We start from the raw sequence: 23,740 nt of genomic DNA on the forward strand, positions 1-23,740 counted from the left end.
TATTTCCCTGCCTTCTCTCACTGGCAGTCCTTGGAGGCACACTTCAGAAGCGCAGCTGAAGGGAGAGCATTGGGCTGTGGTTGCCTGGTTTGCAGCAGGAAGAACTGTGTTCCTCTTCATCTCAGTTAAGACTTACAACTCAAGCCGGGCGCGGTGGCTCACGCCTGTAATCCCAGCACTTTGGGAGGCTGAGGCGGGTGAATCACGAGGTCAGGAAATCGAGACCAACCTGGCTAACACAGTGAAACCCCGTCTCTACTAAAAATACACAAAATTAGCCAGGTGCGGTGGCGGGCGCCTGTAGTCCCAGCTACTCGGGAGGCTGAGGCAGGAGAATGGTGTGAACCGTGGAGGCGGAGCTTGCAGTGAGCCATGATGGCGCCACTGCACTCCAGCCTGAGCGACAGAGCGAGACTCTGTCTCAAAAAAACAAAACAAAACAAAAAAAAACTTACAACTCAGGAGGCTCCTTATAGAAATACTTTGTAAACAATTGTTGGGTTCTATCCTGTTATACCTTTTGTTGGTTGATCTGGGAATCTAACCATCCTTTATCAAATGGATTAAATAACATTTATTTTCTGACAGTTTGGTCTCGCTCCCTCTTGTTCTTAAAATATCACTGGGGAAAATGTACACACAAATAACCTGTAACTCATTCTATATGCATAACCCATAATTAACGTATAACCTAACTAGGTGGACTCTTTAGGAAGCAGCATTTTGGATCAGTGTCAGCTTAATTTGTCTTTCAGCTCCAGTCACCATATAACAGGTGTTTTCTCCCCACCAGGCTGATTTGAACACCAGCTTTTCTGGGGTGGATGAACATGTACCAATAAGCTCTGAGGACTTTGTGAACTTTCCTGGTATTCACCACTCTAATGAGGAGTATTTCAAGAAAGTAGAAGAGTTGAAGGCTGCCCACCTAGAAACTATGGCAAAATTAGAGAAAATGTACCAGGATAAATTACATTTAAAGGAAGTTCAGCCAGTGGTCATCAGGGAAGCCTCTCTTAGTGACGGTTCCAGGTAAGCTTGTAACTCAAAGTTATTTGTGGAGTATAAAATAAAATGTATCCTTAAAAGGACAGAACATAGTTATTTCAGAATATTTTCTCTTAAGTAGCCCTTTGTACTCTTAATGATATACAGAGGTAGGATTTTCTTCAAAATGTTTAATGGCTTATCAGCTTACTAGATGACTTTTGCTTGAGGGTCATTTGGTGGCCATTTGGTCTTTTCTCTCTGATCCACCCATAGAACTGAGGGCATGTATCAAAATACTTAGTCTGGGCCATTTTAAATGGTAAACATAAAAGTTTAACTTTAAAAGCTCTTTATAATATGTGGATTAACATGAGCTCATTAAAGATCTAGTACAAAGAGTTCAGAACTAGGAGACATGTATCTGATTTATGTTTTCAAAATAGTCTGCAATTTCAAGACCCATTTCTGCTGTGAATTCACCTGCTCTGAGACTTACACATCTAGTCAGTCAGCGATGCTTGCATGTCTCCTGTATGCCAGACTATACCTGGGCACTGAGGAGTCAAAAACAAGATGCCCTCAAGGAGCTTAGAGACTAGCTGAGAACCAAAAATTGCATTACAGCATGATGTAACAGAGTGTTACAGAGGAAGAAGCAGTTGGTTATGCCAAGCTTTTGGAGGGATGCAGGCCAGAATTTTCCACTGAAGTGTTACATCTGAGTTCAGTCTTGGAGGAGGTATAAGTAGTGGTCTTCTAGCCAGCAGCAACCATGTATGCAAAGGCAAGATGGCATGAGAAATAATATCGTGTGTGAGGAACTTCACAGGACTGGATATGAATGCAGAATGGAGACTGGGGTAGCCAGTGGTGAGGAGTAAGACTGAAAAGATAGATGCCAGTCTCAAAGGGCTTGTAATCTAGGCTTGACTTTGTAGCAGTAAGGAATTATCAAAAAGTTTCAAGCAGGAGAATGACATGATCAGATCTATGCTTCAGAACTGTGACTCTGGAAATTGTGGGGAGAATTTAATAGAGGTTTGTCACAAGGAGCCTCTGCCATCTCAGGTTCCTTCTCTGTAAAATGAAGAAGTCAAAGTAGATAAGGTATGGGCATCTCCCAGCTCTGTTCCAAATAAAAGTGATAATTCTTACAAGCCCTGTCCAGCTCCTCTCTTCTGATTATACCCTGATCTTAGAAATGTAACTCTTCGCTGGGCGCAGTGACTCACGCCTGTAATCTCAGCACTTTGGGAGGCGGAGGCAGGCAGATCATGAGGTCAGGAGATTGAGACCATCCTGGGTAACATGGTGAAACCCCATCTCTACTAAAAATACAAAAAATTAGCTGGGCACGGTGGCACATGCCTGTAGTCCCAGCTACTCGGGAGGCTGAGACAGGAGAATCAACCCGGGTGGCAGAGGTTGCAGTGAGCTAAGATCAGGCCACTGCACCCCAGCCGGGGCAACAGAGTGAGATTCTGTCTCAGACAAAAAAAAAGAAAAGAAAATATGTAACTCTTAATTTTTATATTTGGTCACATACAACTGAAAGTATAACATAGTTATTCTTCTCATTTAGATCTGTGTCAGAAAAGAACTCCTATCACCCTGTCTCATTAATGACATCATTTTCAGAGCCTGATTTAGGCCAGTCTTCCTCCTTGTATGTGTCCTCCTCTGAAGAAGAGTTACCCAACCTAGAAAAAGAGTATGCTAGGGAAAACAGAATGATGGCCTATGCTAAGGAGCTTATCAACAACATGTGGAAAGACTTTTGTGTTGAAGATTATATTCGCTGTAAAGATACTGGCTTCCACACAGCTGAGAAAACAAGGAAGAAACGAAAAGAATGGGTGCCCACGATTACAGTACCGGAGCCTTTTCAAATGATGATAAGAGAACAGAAGAAAAAAGAAGAGTCCATGAAATCTAAATCAGATATTGAAATGGTAGATAAACTGCTCAAAAAACAAGAAGAGGATCCAGAGTGTAAGAAGAAATTCCGAGCCAATCCAGTTCCTGCATCTGTCTTTCTCCCCCTTTACCATGATTTAGTCAAGCAAAAAGAAGAACGGAGAAGGTCTCTGAAGGAGAAAAATAAAGAAGCTCTTTTGGCCTCACAAAAGCCATTTAAATTTATAGCAAGGGAGGAACAGAAGCGAGCAGCCCAGGAAAAGCAGCTGAGAGACTTTTTTAAGTCTAAAAAGAAAACAAATCGATTTAAAGCCAGACCCATTCCTCGATCTACTTATGGTTCAACTACCAATGACAAGTTAAAAGAAGAAGAGCTCTATCGAAACCTTAGGACGCAGCTGAGAGCCCAGGAGCGTTTACAGAACTCATCTCCTCTGCCTTGTAGGTCAGCTTGGGGACGCAGGAACCCCACGTGTCCCGAACAGGCTGTAAAGTTGAAGTGTAAACACAAGGTTAGGTGCCGGACTCCTGATTTTGAGGACCTTCCTGAGAGATATCAGAAACACCTCTCAGAACACAAGTCTCCAAAACTCTTAACGGTGTGTAAACCATTTGATCTTCATGCATCTCCACATGCATCTATTAAAAGAGAAAAAATTTTGGCAGACATCGAAGCAGATGAAGAAAAGTTAAAAGAAACACGTTGGCCTTATTTGTCTCCAAGGCGTAAGTCTCCAGTAAGACGTGCAGGTGTAAAGCCTGTGCCTTGTAACTACAACCCTCCAGTGCCCACGGTGTCTTCCAGAGGACGAGAACAAGCTGTAAGGTAAGTAACTAAGACACAGTACTGACTGACTCAGGGTTACCAGATGAGTGTATGTAGCTCTGTGGAGTTTATGTTGGTGAATTTGAAAATATTTAGAAATTATTATTGTATCTATAAAATATTTTACTATATAATATATGACATTTTGTCAGAGAGTATTCTAAGAAATGAATGTATTTTTCATTTTATAAATTTTCGTGGATTAGAAAATATTAGTCTTAAGATTTCTAGTTTTACCTGGCCAGGTGCAGTGGCTCACACCTGTAATCCCAGTGCTTTGGGAGGCCGAGGTGGGTGGATCACAAGGTTAGGAGTTCAAGACCAGCCTGGCCAAGATAGTGAAACCCCATCTCTACTAAAAATACAAAAAATTAGCTGGGCATGTGGCAGGTGCCTGTAATCCCAGCTACTCAGGAGGCTGAGGCAGGAGAATCGCTTGAATCCAGGAGGCAGAGCTTGCAGTGAGCCAAGATCGCGCCGTGGCACTCCAGCCTCAGCGACAGAGCGAGACTCCGTCTCAAAAAATAAATAAATAAATAAATAAAAATTTCTAGTTTTACACGTCAGATCCTTTTCAAAGGGTTGCCTTTTTTCAAATTTTGAATTATCAAAATTCAAATTATCCCATGTTGAATCTTTGCTAAACAACATTCGCATTGGCTTAAAGTGGATTAAGCCTTAGTTTGTTACCCTCAGGAGATCACTTGAGGAAAAGAAAATGTTGGAAGAAGAGAGAAATCGGATCCTAACTAAACAGAAGCAAAGAATGAAAGAATTGCAGAAACTCCTGACAACCCGGGCTAAGGCTTATGACTCACATCAAAGTTTAGCTCAAATATCTAAATCCAGAGTAAAATGTCTCAGGTATCATAAAAAAATCTTGAACCTCCAGACCACTGGTTTTCAAACTTTCTTTTTTTTTTTAATCAGTAGATAGTAAAATATGAGCAGATTGAAAATGGCATTAGTGTTTTAGCTTATGGATTTAAATTGTCATCAGTTACTTATGTTCAGCACACACACACTCACCTCATGGTGAGAACCAACATATATACTCACTTTCATGGTAAGAACCATGAAGCTATGTTGAGGAATACAAACATTTTCTATTGTGGCCTTAGTTAATAGTTATAATCTTATACCAGTATCTAATCTTGTTCTTTATATTATTTTTGATTGCAGTAAACTGATATATCAAAGAGCTTTGTTCTAAGGTTTGGATGAAATCTGATAGCACAAATTAACACATTAAACATCCATTATGTGATGTGTTCATTAGCACATATGTTAATGTTTAGTAGTATGTGTTGCATTTTGTTAATTTCAATATAAAAATAAAAATATTCACGGAATCCTTAGAACCCCTTCACTAGAATTCTGCAGTACAAAGTTTGAAAACCAGTGTTCCAGATGTTGCACATAAAAATGTTGATGTTTAAGTAGGAAAATATCTCCCTCAAAGCCAGGTAAGTAATATGATTTATTACTTTTTAATCTGATTTCTAAATATACATATGTGCTTTTAATTACAATGAGTATTCTTTTATAATTTAGCATTAATCCATTGACAAAGGGAGCTTAATTTGGTTAACTTGAGCATAATGTTTCTTAGAAATAGATTACTTACCCTCAGGAAGTAAACTATTAATAGCTTTTTTTTTTTTTTGAGACAGAGTCTTGCTCTGTCGCCCAGGCTGGATCGCCCAGGAGATCAAGCGATTCTCCTGCCTCAGCCTACAGAGTAGCTGGGATTACAGGCACTCACCACCACGCCCAGCTAATGTTTTTTTTTTTTAGTAGAGATGTGGTTTTACCATGTTGGCCAGGCTGGTCTCAAACTCCTGACCTCAGGTGATCCGCCAACCTCGGCCTCCCAAAATGCTGGGATTACAGGCGTGAGCCACCGCACCCGGACGATAGCTTTTTCATAACCCCAACTTGTGTATAATTAAGCCTAATTATTTGGAAGTATAATTGTTTTCCCCAATCCATTAATTTTATTATCTTGGTAGCAATTAAATAGTGTAGTTTAATTTATTATAGGACCTTGCCCAAATAGTGAGAACACTTACGGTAAATTTATATATTTTGGTTCCTGTTTCTCTTTATGTTATGTTTCCATGCGCTTTATTTCTCCTTTGACTTGCTCCCATTGAATTAACTTTGCCACTAACCTGTAGGAGATCTTATTTAGGGGGAAAAAATAACAGCAAAGGCTGGATGCCATGGCTCACATCTATAATCCCAGCGCCTTGGGAATCCAAGGCAGGAAGATTGCTTGAACCCAGGAGTTTGAGACCAGCCTGGTAAACATAATAAGACCCCCATTTCTACAAAAAATTTTAAAACATTAGCCAGGTGTGGTGGCATGCACCTGTAGTCCCACCTACTCGAGAGGCTAAGGTGGGAGGATCATCTGAGCCCAGGAAGTTGAAGCTGCAGTCAGCCATGATTGTACCACTGCACTCCAGCCTGCGCAGCAGAGCAAGAACCTGTCTCAAAAATAATAGGCCGGACGCGATGGCTCATGCCTGTAATCCCAGCACTTGGAAAGGCCGAGACAGGCAAATCACCTGAGGTCAGGAGTTCGAGACCAGCCTGGCCAACATGGTGAAACCCTCGTCTCTACTAAAAATACAGAAAATTAGCCAGGCATGGCGGTGCACGCCTGTAATCTCAGCTACTCAGAAGGCTGAGGCATGAGAATTGCATGAACCCAGGAGGTGGAGGTTGCAGTGAGCTGAGATGGCGCCACTGTGCCAGCCTGAACAACAGAATGAGACTCTGTCTCAAAACAAAAAACAAATAACAACAATAAAATAATAAATAAGAGCAAGGTCTTGTTTTCTTTTTTTTTTTTTTTTTTTTTTTTTTTTGAGACGGAGTCTTGCTCTGTCGCCCAGGCTGGGGTGCAGTGGCCGGATCTCAGCTCACTGCAACCTCCACCTCCCGGGTTTACGCCATTCTCCTGCCTCAGCCTCCCGAGTAGCTGGGACTACAGGCGCCCGCCACCTCGCCCGGCTAGTTTTTTGTATTTTTTAGTAGAGATGGGGTTTCACCGTGTTAGCCAGGATGGTCTCGATATCCTGACCTCGTGATCCACCCGTCTCGGCCTCCCAAAGTGCTGGGATTACAGGCTTGAGCCACCGCGCCCGGCCAAGGTCTTGTTTTCGGAAGAAATTCCTTACAGAGAAGATAGCTGATTTGTTCCAAAATGTTCTTGGTTTTATACACTTATAAATGAGACAAGAGGGCTTTCATTCATCTCTTCAGGTCAGTTTGAAGTCCCTTAACATATGTATGCCTTGGGGATTTCAGAAATTAAAGTGTTCAGACTATTCCTAGAGCATAATATGTGTGGTCTCAGAACCTAGGATTTTATTCTGCATTCCGTGAGAATTAACCAGTACAGAAGAGGAATCGAGGTAAACTGTGAACTGTGCTCATAATTTCTGATTTGTCAGCTAAGCTAAATGTTATTTCTTTTTTTTTTTTCATTGACTTTGTAGAGGTTGATAAGTTAAATGTTACATATGTAAGTTCTTATTTCTTAGATGATCTTTTAAAAAATTCCATTGCTTTTATTTAATTTTAGAAAGAGCGAAAAGGAAAGGATGAGAGAATACCAACGAGAACTAGAAGAAAGAGAAGAAAAATTAAAAAAGAGGCCACTGCTATTTGAAAGAGTTGCTCAGGTTGTGTTTATTGGAATTTAAGAGCTATTGTCAGTTGTTGTTGTTGTTGTTGTTGTTGTTGTTTTTTTACAGCTTTAGCTCCTAAATTTACAGTCCATTTTTCTTATGTGTTATATAACTGTTGGGATACATTATTGCTGTTTATGTTGGCTTCATCATATCAGCCAATGAGTAATTTTGCTTAAATCCGAGCATTTAACCAAGTGTGGTGGTGTGCACCTGTAGTCCCAGCTACTTGGGAGGCTGAGGTGGGCAAATTGCTTGAGCCCAAGAGTTTTGGTCCAACCTGTGCAACGTAGCAAGACCTCATCTCAAAAAAATAATCTGAACATTGAATCTTTTTGATGAAGCACATAAGTTTGATAAATAACATGCCAATCCAGTAGTTTGTAAAATAATTTTGCAAGCTGTTTTCTAATGGCTAGTCTTTTTTCAGTACAAACTTGGTTAGATATTAAGATGAGGCTTCATGATATCACTTGGAGGTCTTTGAAGAATTAAAAAAATGAAACAAAATGGCTAATTGAATCAGAGTTATTTCTGCCAGTTTTTTTTTAAGTGAGTTTGTAATTCACTCTTCTCTGCAATTACTAAAAAAACTTCCTTTCTATAAGAAAAACAAACTAGCCTTACAGACAGTAGACCCTGAGTTTACTCAGTTTATGCCCAGTTTTATAATCTTTCCCTTAAGGGAGATTTGTTCATTTTAGGTCATCTTCTCCTTTATCCCATAGGGGAGGCATCTGTATGGGTGACATGGCTTAACAATTGACAAAATCACTGGAGGTTGCAGGTTCTAAATTGTGAATTTGAAGCTGTTATAATTGGACAATAGACAGTTGGAGAATTTACCTGTAACAGATGAGCATGGTTACAGAACTGTACTTGTCAGTGACTCAGTGAGGACAGTGGACATGTATTGTGAGTGAATCTGCACGTTACAGTCTCTCAAAGTTACATAATCTTTTTGCTCACTGATCTAGATATAATTTTATGTAATGCCTTTCATTTTAAGGGATGGATTTTTTTAACATCTTTATTTCAACTTTAGGGGGAAAAATCATTTTAAGCTGTTATACATTATAATCATAAAGTGATTGGCTTTTGCCCGAAGACATTATCTCCAGCTTTGAACTGCAAGTTTTTTGTTTTTGCTTTTTACACTGCTTCTGGGTTTTTCTTATTTTAATTTTTTTCAACTTTTATTTTAAATTCAAGGGGTACATGTGCAGGTTTGTTACAAGGGTATGCCAGGTGCTATGGCTCATGCCTGTAATCCCAGCCAGCATTTTGGGAGGCCGAGGCAGGTGGATCACCTGAGGTCAGGGGTTCGAGACCAGCCTGGCCAACATGCTGAAACCTCATCTCTACTGAAAATACAAAAATTAGCCGGGCATGGTTTTGTGTGCCTGTAATCCCAACTACTTGGGAGGCTGAGGCAGGAGAATTGCTTGAACTTGGGAGGCGGAGGTTGCAGTGAGCTGAGATCGCATCATTGCACTCCAGCCTGAGCAACAAGAGCGAAATTCCATCTCAAAAAAAAAAAAAAAGGGGGTATATTGTGTGAGCTGGGGTTTGGGGTATGATTGAACTCATCACCCACGTAATGAGCATAGTACCCAATACGTAGTTTTTCAACCCTTGCCCTCCTGCCTCCACTCTCCCTCTTATATTCTCCAGTGTCTGTTGTTCCCATCTTTATTTCCATGTGTACCCAGTGTTTAGTTCCACTTGTAAGTGAGAACATGTGGTGTTTGGTTTTCTGTTTCTGCTTTAGTTTGCTTAGGATAATGGCTTCCAGCTGCATCCATGTTGTTGCAGAGGACATGATTTCATTCTTTTTTATGGCTGTGTAGTATTCTGTGGTATATGTGTAACATATTTTCTGTATCCAATCCACTGCTGATGGGCTGGGTTGATACCATGTCTTTGCTGTTGTGAATAGCACCAGCACTTGTTATTGTCTGTCTGGTTTTTATAAAAAACTATTTTTAGAGACAGGGTCTCACTCTGTTGCCCAAGCCGGTGCAGCAGTACAATCTCACTGTAACCTTGAACTCCTGGACTCAGATGATTCCCAGTATCAGCATCCCTAGTAGCTGAGACAAAGGCCCACATCATCATGCCCAGCTAATTTTATTTTTTGTAGAGACTGGATCTCACTGTATTGCCCAGGCTGGTCTTGAACTCCTGGCCTCAAGTGATCTTCCCACCTCCACCTCCCAAGTTGATGGGATTATAGGCGTGAGCCGCTGCACCTAGGCACCCAGGCTGGAGTGCTGTGGCCGGATCTCAGCTCACTGCAAGCTGCACCTAGGCACCCAGGCTGCAGCTTGCACCCAGGCTGCACCTAGGCACCCAGGCTAGAGTGCTGTGGCCGGATCTCAGCTCACTGCAAGCTCCGCCTCCCGGGTTCCCGCCATTCTCCTGCCTCAGCCTCCCGAGTAGCTGGGACTACAGGCGCCCACCACCTCGCCCGGCTAGTTTTTTGTATTTTTTAGTAGAGACGGGGTTTCACCGTGTTAGCCAGGATGGTCTCGATCTCCTGACCTCGTGATCCACCCGTCTCAGCCTCCCAAAGTGCTGGGATTACAGGCTTGAGCCACCGCGCCCGGCCTTCAACTGTTCTTTTATCTTTTTCATTACAGACTCTATCTACTAGCTTATTGATATGGTAGGTGAGGATTTAGCTGTTTTACCACATTCTCTCGGAAGCACACTTACCTTACCTTTCTCTGTCTTTCCATCCTTCCATTTCCCAGTCAGCTTTATCACAGATCAGAATTCATTGTTATGACTTAGTAAACAATGTTAGCAGCTGAGCCCTATATTATTATCATCACATTCCTTTTTCTTTTTTTTTTTTTTTTGAGACAGTCTTGCTCTGTCACCCAGGCTGGAGTACAGTGGCACAATCTCGGCTCACTGCAACCTCTGCCTCCTGAGTTCAAGCCATTCTCCTGCCTCAGGCTCCTGAGTAGCTGGGATTACAGGCGCGCACCACCACGCCCAGCTAATTTTTTTTGTGTTTTTTAGTAGAGATGAGGTTTCACCACGTTGGTCAGGCTGGTCTCGAACTCCTGACCTGATGATCCGCCCACCTTGGCCTCCCAAAGTGCTGGGATTACAGGTGTGAGCCACCGAGCCCGGCCCATCACATTTCCTTTAAAAAAATTTTTCCTTGTGTTAATAATTACTAATTTTGTTTGGTCCTCCCCCCACCTTCCCTCATTCCCTGCCAATGTATATATCATTATTATTCTTAAATTTTTCTGTTAGCTCTCAAAAATCCCCCTCAAACAGTTAAACACATTGTTAATTCATCAGTTCCTTTCCTCCCCTGGAGCCCACAAGTGTCCTGCTCCACTTTGGAATGGTTTCTCTCTAGGCCAGCAGTCCTCAATCTTTTTGGCACTAGAGACTAGTTTTATGGAAGACCATTTTTCCACAGACCAGGGTTGCATGGGGTGGGGTGGATGGATGAGGGAATGGATCATTTCTGGATGGAACTGTTCCACCTCACATCATCAGGCATTAGATTCTCATAAGGAGCATGCAACCTATATCCCTGGCATGAGCAGTTCACGATAGGGGTCACGCTGCTATGAGAATCTAATGCTATAGGAGGCAGAGCTCAGGTGGTAATGCTCACCCTCCCACTGCTCACTTCCTGCTGTGTAGCCTGGTTCCTAACAGGCCACAGCCCCGTACTTAGTTCGTGGTAATGACCCCTGCTATAGGCCTCTGGCATAAGTGACATTTTAGGACCTTTTTCACTGTTACACTGGGGATTAGTTAGATATTAACCTTTTGGATTTATCTACATTTCTTGTATTTCTTTTAAAGTCACTATTAGTTTATTCTGGTTCTGGAAGGTTTCCTCAAATTTATCTTCCAAATCTGCATTTTTTGCTCACCTAATGAAAAATGACATAATTTCCAGAATGCTTCTCATTTATTTATTTATTTATTTATTTATTTATTTATTTATTTATTTATTTTGAGACGGAGTCTCGCTCTGTCACCCAGGCTGGAGTGCAGTGGCCGGATCTCGGCTCACTGCAAGCTCCGCCTCCCGGGTTCACGCCATTCTCCTGCCTCAGCCTCCCGAGTAGCTGGGACTATAGGCGCCCGCCACCTCGCCCGGCTAGTTTTTTGTATTTTTTAGTAGAGACGGGGTTTCACCGTGTTAGCCAGGATGGTCTCGATCTGCTGACCTCGTGATCCGCCCATCTCGGCCTCCCAAAGTGCTGGGATTACAGGCGTGAGCCACCGCGCCCGGCCGCTTCTCATTTATTAAATGTTCCTTTGGTATTTTTCATGGGTGCAGTACCTTTTTTTTTTTTTTTTTTTTGAGACAGGGTGTTACTCTGTCCCAGGCTGGAGTGCAGTGGCATGATTGCGGTTCACTGCAACCTCAACCTCTTTTGCTCAGGCGATCTTCCCACCTAAGCCTCCCAAGTAGTTAGGACTACAGGCACAAGCCACCGTGCCAGGCTAATTTTTGTATTTTTCGTAAAGACAGGGGCCTTACTATGTTGTCCATGCTGGTCTTAAGCTCCTGGGCTCAAGAAATCCTCTTTTCTCAGCCTTCCAAAGTGCCGGATTCCAGGTGTGAGCCACCACACCCAGCCTCTTTTATATCTCTGCGCATACTGGTGATGTTGTCTCAGTTTCCTTCAAGTTTCTTTTTCTCTTTTTTTAGCCTCTTGTCTATCATATTAGAAGCTTTTCTCAGATTATCTTTGGTTGTCTGTTTGCATTTAAGAGGGAGATTGTACAAAGTTATTTGGAAGGTGGTTTCTAATGTTTTTTGTGAGGTTACTGAAAGACAAGCGCTCCACTAAGCACTTTATATGCATTATCTTAACTGACCTTTACACTGCCTCTGTGAGGTTCTTATTTCACAGATGAGGGACATCTCAAGGCTTAGATGATACAACCAGAAGAAGGGGAACCAGGATTCAAACCCAGACTTGGCTGTCTTCGTGTGATTGTTTTATCTGTCATCTTGTTTTCCTGCCCCCTTCTCAACAAATGCTTTTTGAATATCAGAAAATCCCTTGAGACTCTTAAAGTCAGATAGAAACAAGACCGACAAATGTAGTCATTCAAGACACACAACTGCAGCAATTACAGATGTGTATTAAGACAAAATTGTCAATATGATTGTTTGGGAGGTTGGGGGAATGGTCAGATTGATATATTCTTTTTTTCTATTAACCTCAATTCCAGGGAGCCAGGTACATAACTTGGGAATACTAATATTTGTGTTAGTGACATGTGAGGCTTGTTCCAAGAGGTCTAGAAAAAAAAAAAGGAAAGTAAATAAAATGCTAAATTAAAGGAATCTTTATGGGTGATACTATAAAACCAGAAAGAAAGTATGAGGTATTATTTGGGAAGACCAAAAACTGAACACATATACAGCAATGATTTATTATAGTGCTGTTTGTCTAAGAAATATCTTTTTTTTTTTTTTTTGAGACGGAGTCTCACTCTGTCACCCAGGCTGGAGTGCAGTGGTGCAATCTCAGCTCACTGCAACCTCCGCCTCCCGGGTTCAAGTGATTCTCCTGCCTCAGCCTCCTGAGTATCTGGGATTACAGGCGTGCACCACCATGCCTGGCTAATTTTTTTTTTTTTTTTTTGAGACGGGGTCTCGCTCTCTTGCCCAGGCTGGAGCGCAGTGGCGCAATCTCCACTCACTGCAAGCTCCGCCTCCCGGGTTCACGCCATTCTCCTGTCTCAGCCTCCCGCTAATTTTTTTTGTATTTTTAGTCAAGACGAAGTTTCAGCATGTTGGTCAGGCTGGTCTCGAACTCCTGACCTTGTGATCCGCCCACCTCAACTTCTCAAAGTTCTGGGATTACAGGTGTGAACCACCACATCCAGTCAGAAATATCTTTATATTAGAAAAATTAGGCCAGTGACTCACACCCTGTAATCCCAACACTTTGGGAAACTGAGGGGACAGGATCATTTGAGGCCAAGAGTTTGAGACCAGTGTCTACTGTTCTCTTTTTTTTTTTTTTTTTTTTTTTGAGACAGGGTCTCACTCTTGTCGCCCAGGCTTGAGTGCAGTGGCGTGATCTCAGCTCACTGCAACCTCTGCCTCTTGGGTTCAAGCAATTCTTCTGCCTCAGTCTCCCGAGTAGCGGGGATTACAGGTGCGCACCACCACACCTGGCAAATTTTTTTTGTATTTTTAGTAGAGATGGGGTTTCACCATGTTGGCCGAGCTGGTCCCAAACACCTGACCTCAAGTGATCCACCTGCCTCGGCCTCCCAAAGTGCTGGGATTACAGGCATGAGCCACCGTGCCTGGCCTACTGTTCTCATCTTCATATCTGTGTGTACCCAGTTCCTCCCCATTCAGCTGGTCATTGAGAGACCTGTCAAATTTTCTTCCTAAATAATTTTTGGATCTGCCCTTCACCATCCTTGATGGTGAAATGCCAGGTGGAACTTTTATTTCCTATTTGAATCATAATAGTTTGATTGATTTTTCTGCCTTGCTCTTTGCAGAACCATTCATTATATCTTCACCTTACCATTTCCATTCCCCTACTAACATGTTAACCCTGGGTAGACAGTTAATAAGCCTTTATAACAGGGGCAATCATCCATTCTCACCAATTCCATTTATTCTCATTTTCAATGAATGATATCAAGGGGTCTTCTCATTAACTCCTCAAACAGAGTTACTGTGGCAGTGAATCACCATTGCTTTTTTTTTTAGTACATTTTTTTTCCTGCAGTGTATTTTGCTGGAACTATTGCTGCTAATTAACAGTTGGTTTTATTAAAAACAATTTTTATAGCTTGCAGCTATTTGCTTTGCCCATTTATAGGAGTTAATTGTGGTCTCACTCCTGCTGAGTGATTCCCTAACACAATATGCCTGTGATTCTTTACAGAATAAACTATGTTGTCCTGTTTCTTGGAAATCACAGGATTAATTAACTGAGAAGATGTTAGATTGAATTTTAAACCAAAGTCAGATGAAGGCTTACTGGCACAAATTTTGACTAATGTCTTACATATTTACTTTGCTGAAGTCAAAATATACTATTGGTAATGCATTCAGAGCTAGGTTTGGGGTTTCTTTATTCTTCTCTGTAGTCTTTAGGGTATAGTTCTTATTTCTCATTTTGCCCTTCCTTTCAGTTCCCCAAGGCTTGTCTGTTGATATTCACAGACTCTGGATGGGTTTTTACTTACATTTCTAAAAAATATTATTGTTATTCACAGTGAGTGCATTTTAGCAGCAGTTTGAGTGCTTCTTTTTCAGTTTTCCAGAGTATCAGGAAATGCACTGGTGATAGTTTTATCCATTGTAATCAGTCCTTGCTATTTCGGGTTCTCCTGTGTAACACTAGACTCCATGGTCCCTCGTTATACTAGATTTGGCAAATATCTGACAACTACATTGCTCAAGTCAGGCTTTAGGTCACCTTCAAACCCTAGAACAACCATTACCACTTAGAGAAAGCAACATGATGTAATATAAAAGACCTAGGAAATGGTCAAGAGACTTGGTTCTACCACTCACTAGCCTTGTGACCTTAATCAAACAATTTCACCTTTGAGGCAGGGGCCGGGGGAGATTTGGTTTCTTTATTGATTAAATATGGGGGTTAGACTGGATGCTCCTCCACACACTTCCCAGTATGAATGCCATTGGTACATTGGAATTGGGCTAGTCCTAGTCACCTTGCTCTAGTTGGAGGTCCAGAGGGCAGTTCTTGGCCCTCTCACAGTTCAGATCCACTCATAGGAGCTAAAATGGACTAAAGTCGAGGCACTAGTGTGAACCCAGGCACTTTGTGACTCCATAAAGCCTGCCATCTCTGGAATTGTGATGACTTCAGTTTGACCCAGGTATGAGAGAGTCATCACAATTCCAAAAGATCTTAAAGCCAGGAAGTGACATTCTACAGATTTGAACCCAGTTCTAAATTCATATTGTTTTCGTTATATCCCTTGCTTCCTCCACAGAGTAAAGATTACAACACTGGTGCTTTTATCATTAATGAATTGGGGATATGGCTCATAAAGAGTAAAAATCACAGTAGATACATAAAATAAAAGAATTTGGCTGGGCGCCATGGCTTATGCCTATAATCCCAGCACTTTGGGAGGCCAAGGCGGGTGGATCACTTGAGCCCAGGAGTTTGAGACTATCCTGGACAACATAGTCCCATCCTACAAAAAATACAACAAGCCCCATCCTACAAAAAATACAAAAATTAGCAGGGCATGGTGGTGTGCGCCTCTGGTCCCAGCTACTCTAGAGGCTGAGGTGGGAGGATCGCTTGAGTCCAGGAGGTTGAGGCTGCAGTGAGTTGTGTTCACACCACTCCAGCCTGGGTAACAGAGCAAGACCCTGTCTCAAAAAGAAAAGAAAAGAATCCTCTGACAACAATTATTGCATGAAATCTTTTTTTCAGATATCTTTATAAACAGTCATAAAAGTATATAAAACCTAGGTACAATATAAAAAATAATTATAGATCAATCTAATGTGGCCGCCACCCATGTTAACAGACCATTGCCCGCACCCCAAAAACCCTACGTGCCCCTTGCAAATCACAGCCCTTCTGCCTCTCCCCAAGAGGTAACCACCATTCTCTCGGGATAAGTACTTCCTTGTTTTTCATTGCAATTTTACAGTGTGTGTACCTATCCTCAAACAATATAGTTGTTTTGCCCATTTCAGAACTTTATATAGATCATACAATATGTACTTGTTAGTGCTTTGCTTCGTTTGCTCAGTATTATATTTGTGAGATCCATCCATGTTGTGGCATGTAACTGTAGTTCATTCATTTTCATTGCTTTATTTTACTCCATTATAGGAATAGACCACAATTTATTTATCCATCCTTCTGCTAATAGATATTTGGGTGATTTCCAATTTGGGGTTATTGAAGGACAGTACTATCCTGAACATTCTTGTATATGTCCTCCCTTGGGACACATATGTGGGAGCTTCTCTGGGCATATTCCTAGGAGTGTAATTGTTGGTCATAGGGTATGCAGATTTTCAACCAACTGTGACTGCTGAACTTAATTATCACTGGCACTTTTAATCCATACATTTTTAATGAAAATTTAAAGTCTTCTGTTCTCGTCTAAAAGGGTTTGTCTTTCCTATAGAAAAATGCAAGAATGGCAGCAGAAAAGCATTATTCTAATACCCTAAAAGCACTAGGAATATCTGATGAGTTTGTTTCAAAGAAAGGCCAAAGTGGAAAAGTACTTGAGTACTTCAACAATCAAGAGACAAAAAGTGTCACTGAAGACAAAGAAAGGTAACATGTATAAGATGTCTGAATGGCTTACCTTTGAAAAAGTATTACCTGCAGAAAAGCACAATTTTATACTATATATACTTTTTGTTCTATATTGTTTTAAAAAGATCTTTTACCCAATAGTAAAAGACGTGTGAACTGTTGTAAAACATACTGATATTTTAACATGTTTGACACATTAACGTTCACATGAAGTATTTTATTTTTAAAGCAGAATAACTTAGATTTCTTACTGACATAAGTAACAAAAATAATAGCATGCTTTCAAATGAAGTTTAAAGAATCAATCACTCAAATTTTGAAATAGGGCAGGCGCGGTGGCTCACGCCTATAATCCTAGCACTTTGGGAGGCCGAGGCAGGTGGATCACAAGGTCAGGAGATCGAGACCATCCTGGCTAACATGGTGAAACCCCGTCTCTACTAAAAATACAAAAAATTAGCCGGGTGTGGTGGCAGGCGCCTGTAGTCCCAGCTACTCGGGAGGCTGAGGCAGGAGAATGGCATGAACCTGGGAGGCTGAGCTTGCAGTGAGCCAAGATCGCGCCACTGCACTCCAGCCTGGGTGACAGAGACTCCATCTCAAAAAAATAAAAAAATAAAAATTTTTGAAATAAATTAATTTTCAGGAATATTAAATTTCTCAATGGGCACTTTTATAGCATTTTCTTTCTTTTTTTTGAGCTGTCTTGATAACAAATTGGAATTCATACACTTGAGGAAGACTGGCTACATGGTGGCATACTTGCAGAGGGTTTGTTTACTTTTAAACTAACTCATTTTTCCTTTGAAAGATTGATAAATTTCTTCCCCTAGCTTTAATGAAGAAGAAAAAATAGAAGAAAGAGAGAATGGGGAAGAAAATTATTTTATTGATACCAACAGCCAGGATTCTTACAAGGAAAAAGATGAAGCCAATGAAGAAAGTGAAGAAGAGAAATCTGTTGAAGAATCACACTGAATCATCAAGGTCTCCTCTATATGCCCTTGCTGTTGTTTGCAGCGTCAGGGTGTCAGCAGCTGCATTTGTGTTTAGAACATCTGTGGGGATGCCTCTGATATGTGCAGGGCTGTTGATCAAAGTCATCTGTAGCCTGAAAAGCCTGAATCCAGCTGATTGGTCATTTGATCAGTTAGAGTAAGGCTTTGCCTATTCAGTTTTAAAAATCACTGTATATGATCTGTTTGCAACTATGATTTTGTATTTTTAAAAAGTGTTTCAGAACCACAGCTGTCACAAACTGATTAGTTTTAAAAAAATACATTATTTCATTAATTTTACCGGAAAAAATGGCGTAGTATTGAAAGCAGAGAGAAGTATTGGTCTTTGGTGATTTACTTTTTAAAAATTTTGGAAAGTGTGAATCAATAAGTATTTTTAATTATACTATTTGCCCATTCTTTTTCTCTGCAATACATTTCACAGAATAAATCCTCGAACTTGTTTTGCTGCTCTGAGCCATTTTTAAAAGTATAGAAAAAAAATAGATACTTGCAAATTTACATTTATTTTTGCACTGAAAGTTTACTGTTAAATTGTCTACACCATCATCCCTTTTTCTTTTTATCCTTAGTTCTACTCCAAATTATTTTTGATATTATTGGGAAAGTTTTTGTACTAGCTTTTTTAACCCTATGTATTATTACAGATGGAAGGAATTATGGCATGTGCTAAATTAGGGGCAAGTATCCCTGTTTTATATATGATGAAATTGTGCATAATAACTTGGCTAAGGCAAGTCTTCAAAGTAATTCAGATTTAATTCTTTACTGCTAGATCCAGTTGTGTTCAACTTTTTACATATTATTGCCAACACGCTTTGTCTCTCTGTGTACAATGTTAATCTGATTTTATAAATCTATAATTTTTTTCTGTAAGCAAATTTTTGTTTTAAAATTTGAAGTCAGTCATAAAGATAATACAGCATAAGACATTTTCTTCTCTAAAAACAATCAGCATCATTTTAAAAGGATGAACTAATACAGGTGTATGTAATAGCAGTGTTTCCCAACTGGCAATTTATGCTTTAAATTAAAAAGTAAGGTCGTTTTTCTCCATTAGAGGCAAATGTTTACTCGTAATTTTCTCCCTACAGTTTGTGTTAAATTGCTTTTCACTATTATTATATTGTAAACTCCTTGGGAGTTGGCACCACTTAAAAATTCATCTTTGTATTCCCTTAATATTTGGCACAGGATTGTACATATGGTAGGTACTTAATAAAGGTTCGAATGAATGTGTAGATGAATATGGTTTTTATACACTTACAGCTACTTCAGAATGAGTACACATGGGATTAAAAACATTTCCCTCCTAGCTCATTGGGAACCTGTGAAACACAATCTGCAAATTGTAATAGTGCTTAAAACATTACTTGCTTTCAAGGATTCATGCCTGTCCCTTCTCAATTTCATGGGGAGAATATGGGCTTTGGTCATGAAACACTTGGCTTCAGGACCAATCTCGTTTTCTTACCTTTAAAAAAATGGGAATAGTACCTATCTTGAGTGGCCGTGGGAAGGACTGGATGAAATCATGTATGGAAAGGTCTTTGCAAACTGTGATATACAAATGATGGTGTCAGAAGACAGAATATTCCTGAGGAAACTATTAACTTAAAATACTTGTACTTAAATGAGATACACTGTGATTTAAATATTATTTTGTTAGAAATAACTTTTGAAGCACTTTGTTAGACATGATCTGGTAAACACAGAACCAAAGTTAAAAAGAGAGAGAGAGACACTGACAGCTTCAAATCATTCTATGCATATCACTGTTTTCTTAAGAAAGCCGTCAAATTGACGGCTGAAAGATTACTTTAGCAGGTCACATTACACAGTGATGGTCAGAAGTCAATTGGTTAAATCAAACATGTTTTCAGGTGTTAGGTAACTGAAAATTTTTTACATTTGTATCATCTGAATTGGCTCCAGAATTCCTTTTGCTTATGGGATTTTACTTTATACAGGATTAACCTAACATCAAGAAAAAGGTCATGCTCTTTTTTTCTTTCGTAATATTACTGGATACCCTATGACTTCATATTTATTTCTGCAGAAGAAATGGCCTGCAGACTTGTTGGAGAATTAAGTTATTTTAGACATACACAAACACATGTATATACGTATCTATATATATGATGGAAGGCTGGATGCGGTGGCTCATGCCTGTAATCCCAGCACTTTCGAAGGCAGAGGAAGGCGGCTCACTTGAGGTCAGGAGTTCAAGATCAGCCTGGGCAACATGGTGAAACCCTGTCTCTACAAAAAATACAAAAGTTAGCCCGGCAGGGTGTCATGTACCGAGTAGTCCCAGATACTCAGGAAGCTAAGGTGGGATGATTGGTTGAGCCCAGGTGGTTGAGGCTGCAGTAAGCCCTGATCACGCCACTCCAACCTAGGTAACAAAGTGAGACCCTGACTCAAAAATAAAATATATATATGATGGAAAATTTCACTTTTTTTTTTTTTTTGAGACAGAGTCTCTCACTCTGTTGCCCAGTCTGGAGTGCAGTGGCGTGATCTCGGCTCACTGCAACCCCTGCTGCCCAGGTTCAAGCGATTCTCCTGCTCCACCTCCCAAGTAGCTGGGATTACAGGTGCCTGCCACCACGCCTGGCTAATTTTTGTATTTTTAGTAGAGACGGGGTTTCACCATCTTGGCCAGGCTGGTCTTGAACTCCTGACCTCGTGATCCACCTGCCTCGGCCTCCCAAAGTGCTGGGATTACAGGCGTGAGCCACCATAACCAGCCACCAATTATTCTTTTACTCTGTTGAGTTAGTCTACACAATAAAACAAATGAGCCTTTAAGGGTATCTGGTATTTTTCTCTTACACAGTATTTCTCAAGTTAATTCTAGTCACTTGAGAATAGCAAAGATTTCAACATTTGGACCTAGGCAATAAAAAGTCATTAACTTCAGGCCGGGTGTGGCAGCTCATCCCTGTAATCCCAGCACTTTGGGAGGTTGAGGCAGGCGGATCACCTGAGATCAGGAGTTTAAGACCAGCCTGGCCAACATGGTAAAACCCCGTCTCTACTAAAAATACAAAAAAATTAGCCACGTGTGGTGGCATGTGCCTATAATCCCAGCCACTTGGGAGGCTGAGGCAGGAGAATCGCTTGAACCTGGGAGGCGGAGGTTGCAGTGAGCCGAGATTGTGCTACTGCACTACAGCCTGGGCAATAAGAGTGAAAATTCTGTCTCAAAAAAAATAAATAATAACTTTATAAAAATTACCGACCAGGCACGGTGGCTCACGCCTGTAATCCCAGCACTTTAAGAGGCCGAGGGGGGCGGATCACAAGGTCAGGAGACCAAGACCATCCTGTCTAACATGGTGAAACCCCGTCTCTACTAAAAATACAAAAAATTAGCCGGGCGTGGTGGCAGGTGCCTGTAGTCCCAGCTACTCGGGAGGCTGAGACAGAATGGCGTGAACCTGGGAGGCAGAGCTTGCAGTGAGCCGAGAGCGTGCCACTGTACTCTAGCCTGGGCGACAGAGGGAGACGAAGTCTCCAAAAAAAAAAAAAAAATTGCCTCTGCTTCAAAGAAAAATGTATGCCCTTCTCAACCAACTATCACATGTGTATATGTGTGTTTTAGTGGTTGTTTAGAAGGGAGCAAGTTATTGTGAAATGAAGTTTTTGTCAATTTGACAAGATTTAGACTGTAATATTATAGTGTCAAAGTTATTACTTTGTCCTAAATGCGTTAGGCAGTCTCATTTCTTGTCACTTATATGTAGTCCTGATGTGGCCTGTGGCTGGCTAACTTACCTGTATTGTTAGAAAAGTTATAGGAATAACTTTTTTAATTTTTAATTTTAATTTTAATTTAGCTTAGAGACAGTGTCTCGCTATGTTGCCCAGGCTGGTCTCAAACTCCTGGGCTCAAGTGATCCTCCTGCCTTGGCTTCTCAAAGTGTTAGGATTACAGGCATGAGCCACCGTGCCTGGCCAGGAATAACTTTTATGTTATAGCAACTTTGTTTTTAAGGGAGGAAATAATAATCAGGGTCACAGTATATAGTGTGTTTTTTAATTTTTACTTAAAAATTACAATATTCTGCCAGGCACAGTGGCTCACACCTGTAATCCCAGCACTTTGGGAAGTTGAGGCAGGTGGATTACTTGAGATTGGGAGTTTTGAGACCAGCCTGACCAACACGGTGAAACCCTGTCTTTACAAAAAATACAAAAATTAGCCAGGTATGGTCGTGGGCACCTGTAATCCCAGCTACCCAGGAGGCTGAGGCAGGAGAATCCCTTGAACCTGAGAGGCAGAAGTTGCAGTGAGCTGAGATCATGCCACTGCACTCCAGCCCGGGCAACAGAGCAAGACTCTGTCTTAAAAAAAAAAAAAAAAAATCCAATATTCTGGCCAGATGCAGTGGCCTACACCTGTAATCTCAGCACTTTGGAAGACTGAGGTGGGAAAATCACTCGAGTCCAGGAGTTCAAGACCAGCCTGGGCAACAGAGTGAGATCCTGTCTCAGAAAAAAAGAAAAAAAGATATTCAGATTCTATTTTACAACTAATATAGATGGAGTAAATGAAAAATAAAACTATGGCTTGAAAAATTTTCTAGTTAAGAAAGCAGATATACTAACATTTAGATGTCTACTTTATTTTTTCATTTGTGTAACAACTAAGACTGTGGTCCTTGGCAAATTATAAATCTCAATAAGAGAAGGAGATAAAAAATTGAGAAGGAAAAAAATTGGTATATAACTATTAAAAGTCAAGGCATAGCCGGGTGCGGTGGCTCACGCCTGTAATCCCAGCACTTTGGGAGACCAAGGCAGGCAGATCACAAGGTCAGGAGTTCAAGACTAGCCTGGCCAATATGGTAAAACCCCATCTCTACTAAAGGTTCAAAAATTAGCCAGGCATGGTGGCGGGCGCCTGTAGTCCCAGCTACTCTGGAGGCTGAGGCAGGAGAATCGCTTGAACCCGGGAGGCCAGGGTTGCAGTGAGCCAAGATTGTGTCACTGCACTCCAGCCTGGGTGACAGAGCAAGACTCTGTCTTAAAAAAAAAAAAAAAAAAAAAAAAAAAGAAAGAAAGTCACAGCATAAAATGCATGCTTATATCTAAGTCTGAAAAGATATACCAGAAAATAAAAATGTTAATAGAGTTAGCCTCTAAGAGGTGATGGAAGAGAGACTTCATTTTTTTGTTTCTTCCTTTTCAACACTTGCATATGTTAAAGAAAAATATAAACGAGGCTTTAGCTTTGTAGGAAGGTATTTTCTAGTCATATCTTCTAGATGTGCCCATCACCTAATGTCAAGAATTATCAACTCACAATTAAGTTTATTTCTTCTATATTCCCACTCTCTGGCCCCTAGTTGTTTCGAAGCAAATCACAGACATATTTCATGTATAAATATTTCAGTATAGATCTTTAAATGATAAAAACTTTGCCTTGTTACACAGCTCCAATACCATCATCACACATACAAAAAAGAATAATACAAAAAAGAATAACCCCTTAATACCAGTTATCTAGCAGTGTTACATTTATCCTACTGTCTTTAAGGTGATGTTTTTCAGTGTCTTCCTTAATGCCACCAACAAATAACTTCTTAACAGCCGAGTGGCACCTGGTCTATGAGAACATTCTCTTGAGACATCCCTCTTTGGTTCCACAGCTCTCCCATCCACCTTGTGTGGCCTTGTATTCATGACTGCATCCACCTGCTCCACAGTGTCATAGGTGACAAACCCAAACCCCCTGGAGTGCTTGGTGTTGGGATCTCTCATGACCACAACCTGTGAGCATTCCCCATTGCTCAGAATGGCTCCTCAGCCTCTCATCAGTCGTTTCAAAGCTCAGCCCTCCAGTGAAGAGCTGCCACAGCTGCTCGGCTCTTTAGGATACTGACTTAGACATGACGGCAGTGGGAAGAGAAATTTTAACCATGCTTCCTGGTGGCAGCCATGGGCAGAAAGTGGGTTTCTATTAAATGCAGCAGAACACAGTTC

The 23,740-nt window shown here is 41.0% G+C and overlaps 1 protein-coding gene across 3 annotated transcripts in view; it reads left to right on the forward strand.

Annotated features, from left to right (window-relative positions):
- FAM161A (FAM161 centrosomal protein A) overlaps positions 1-18,985 on the forward strand; it is a 31,213-nt gene extending 12,228 nt beyond the window's left edge. The window contains exons 2-7 of one of the 3 annotated variants that reach the window (XM_028831643.2): positions 794-1,032; positions 2,573-3,733; positions 4,430-4,597; positions 7,329-7,428; positions 16,591-16,745; positions 17,561-18,985. In XM_028831643.2, coding sequence (XP_028687476.2) covers positions 794-1,032; positions 2,573-3,733; positions 4,430-4,597; positions 7,329-7,428; positions 16,591-16,745; positions 17,561-17,705 — 1,968 coding nt within the window. In that variant the 3' untranslated portion in view covers positions 17,706-18,985. 3 annotated transcript variants of the gene reach the window in all.
- The last annotated feature ends 4,755 nt before the right edge of the window (positions 18,986-23,740 follow it).

This window comes from Macaca mulatta, chromosome 13 (assembly GCF_049350105.2).
Source record: "Macaca mulatta isolate MMU2019108-1 chromosome 13, T2T-MMU8v2.0, whole genome shotgun sequence".
Lineage (NCBI taxonomy): Eukaryota > Metazoa > Chordata > Mammalia > Primates > Cercopithecidae > Macaca > Macaca mulatta.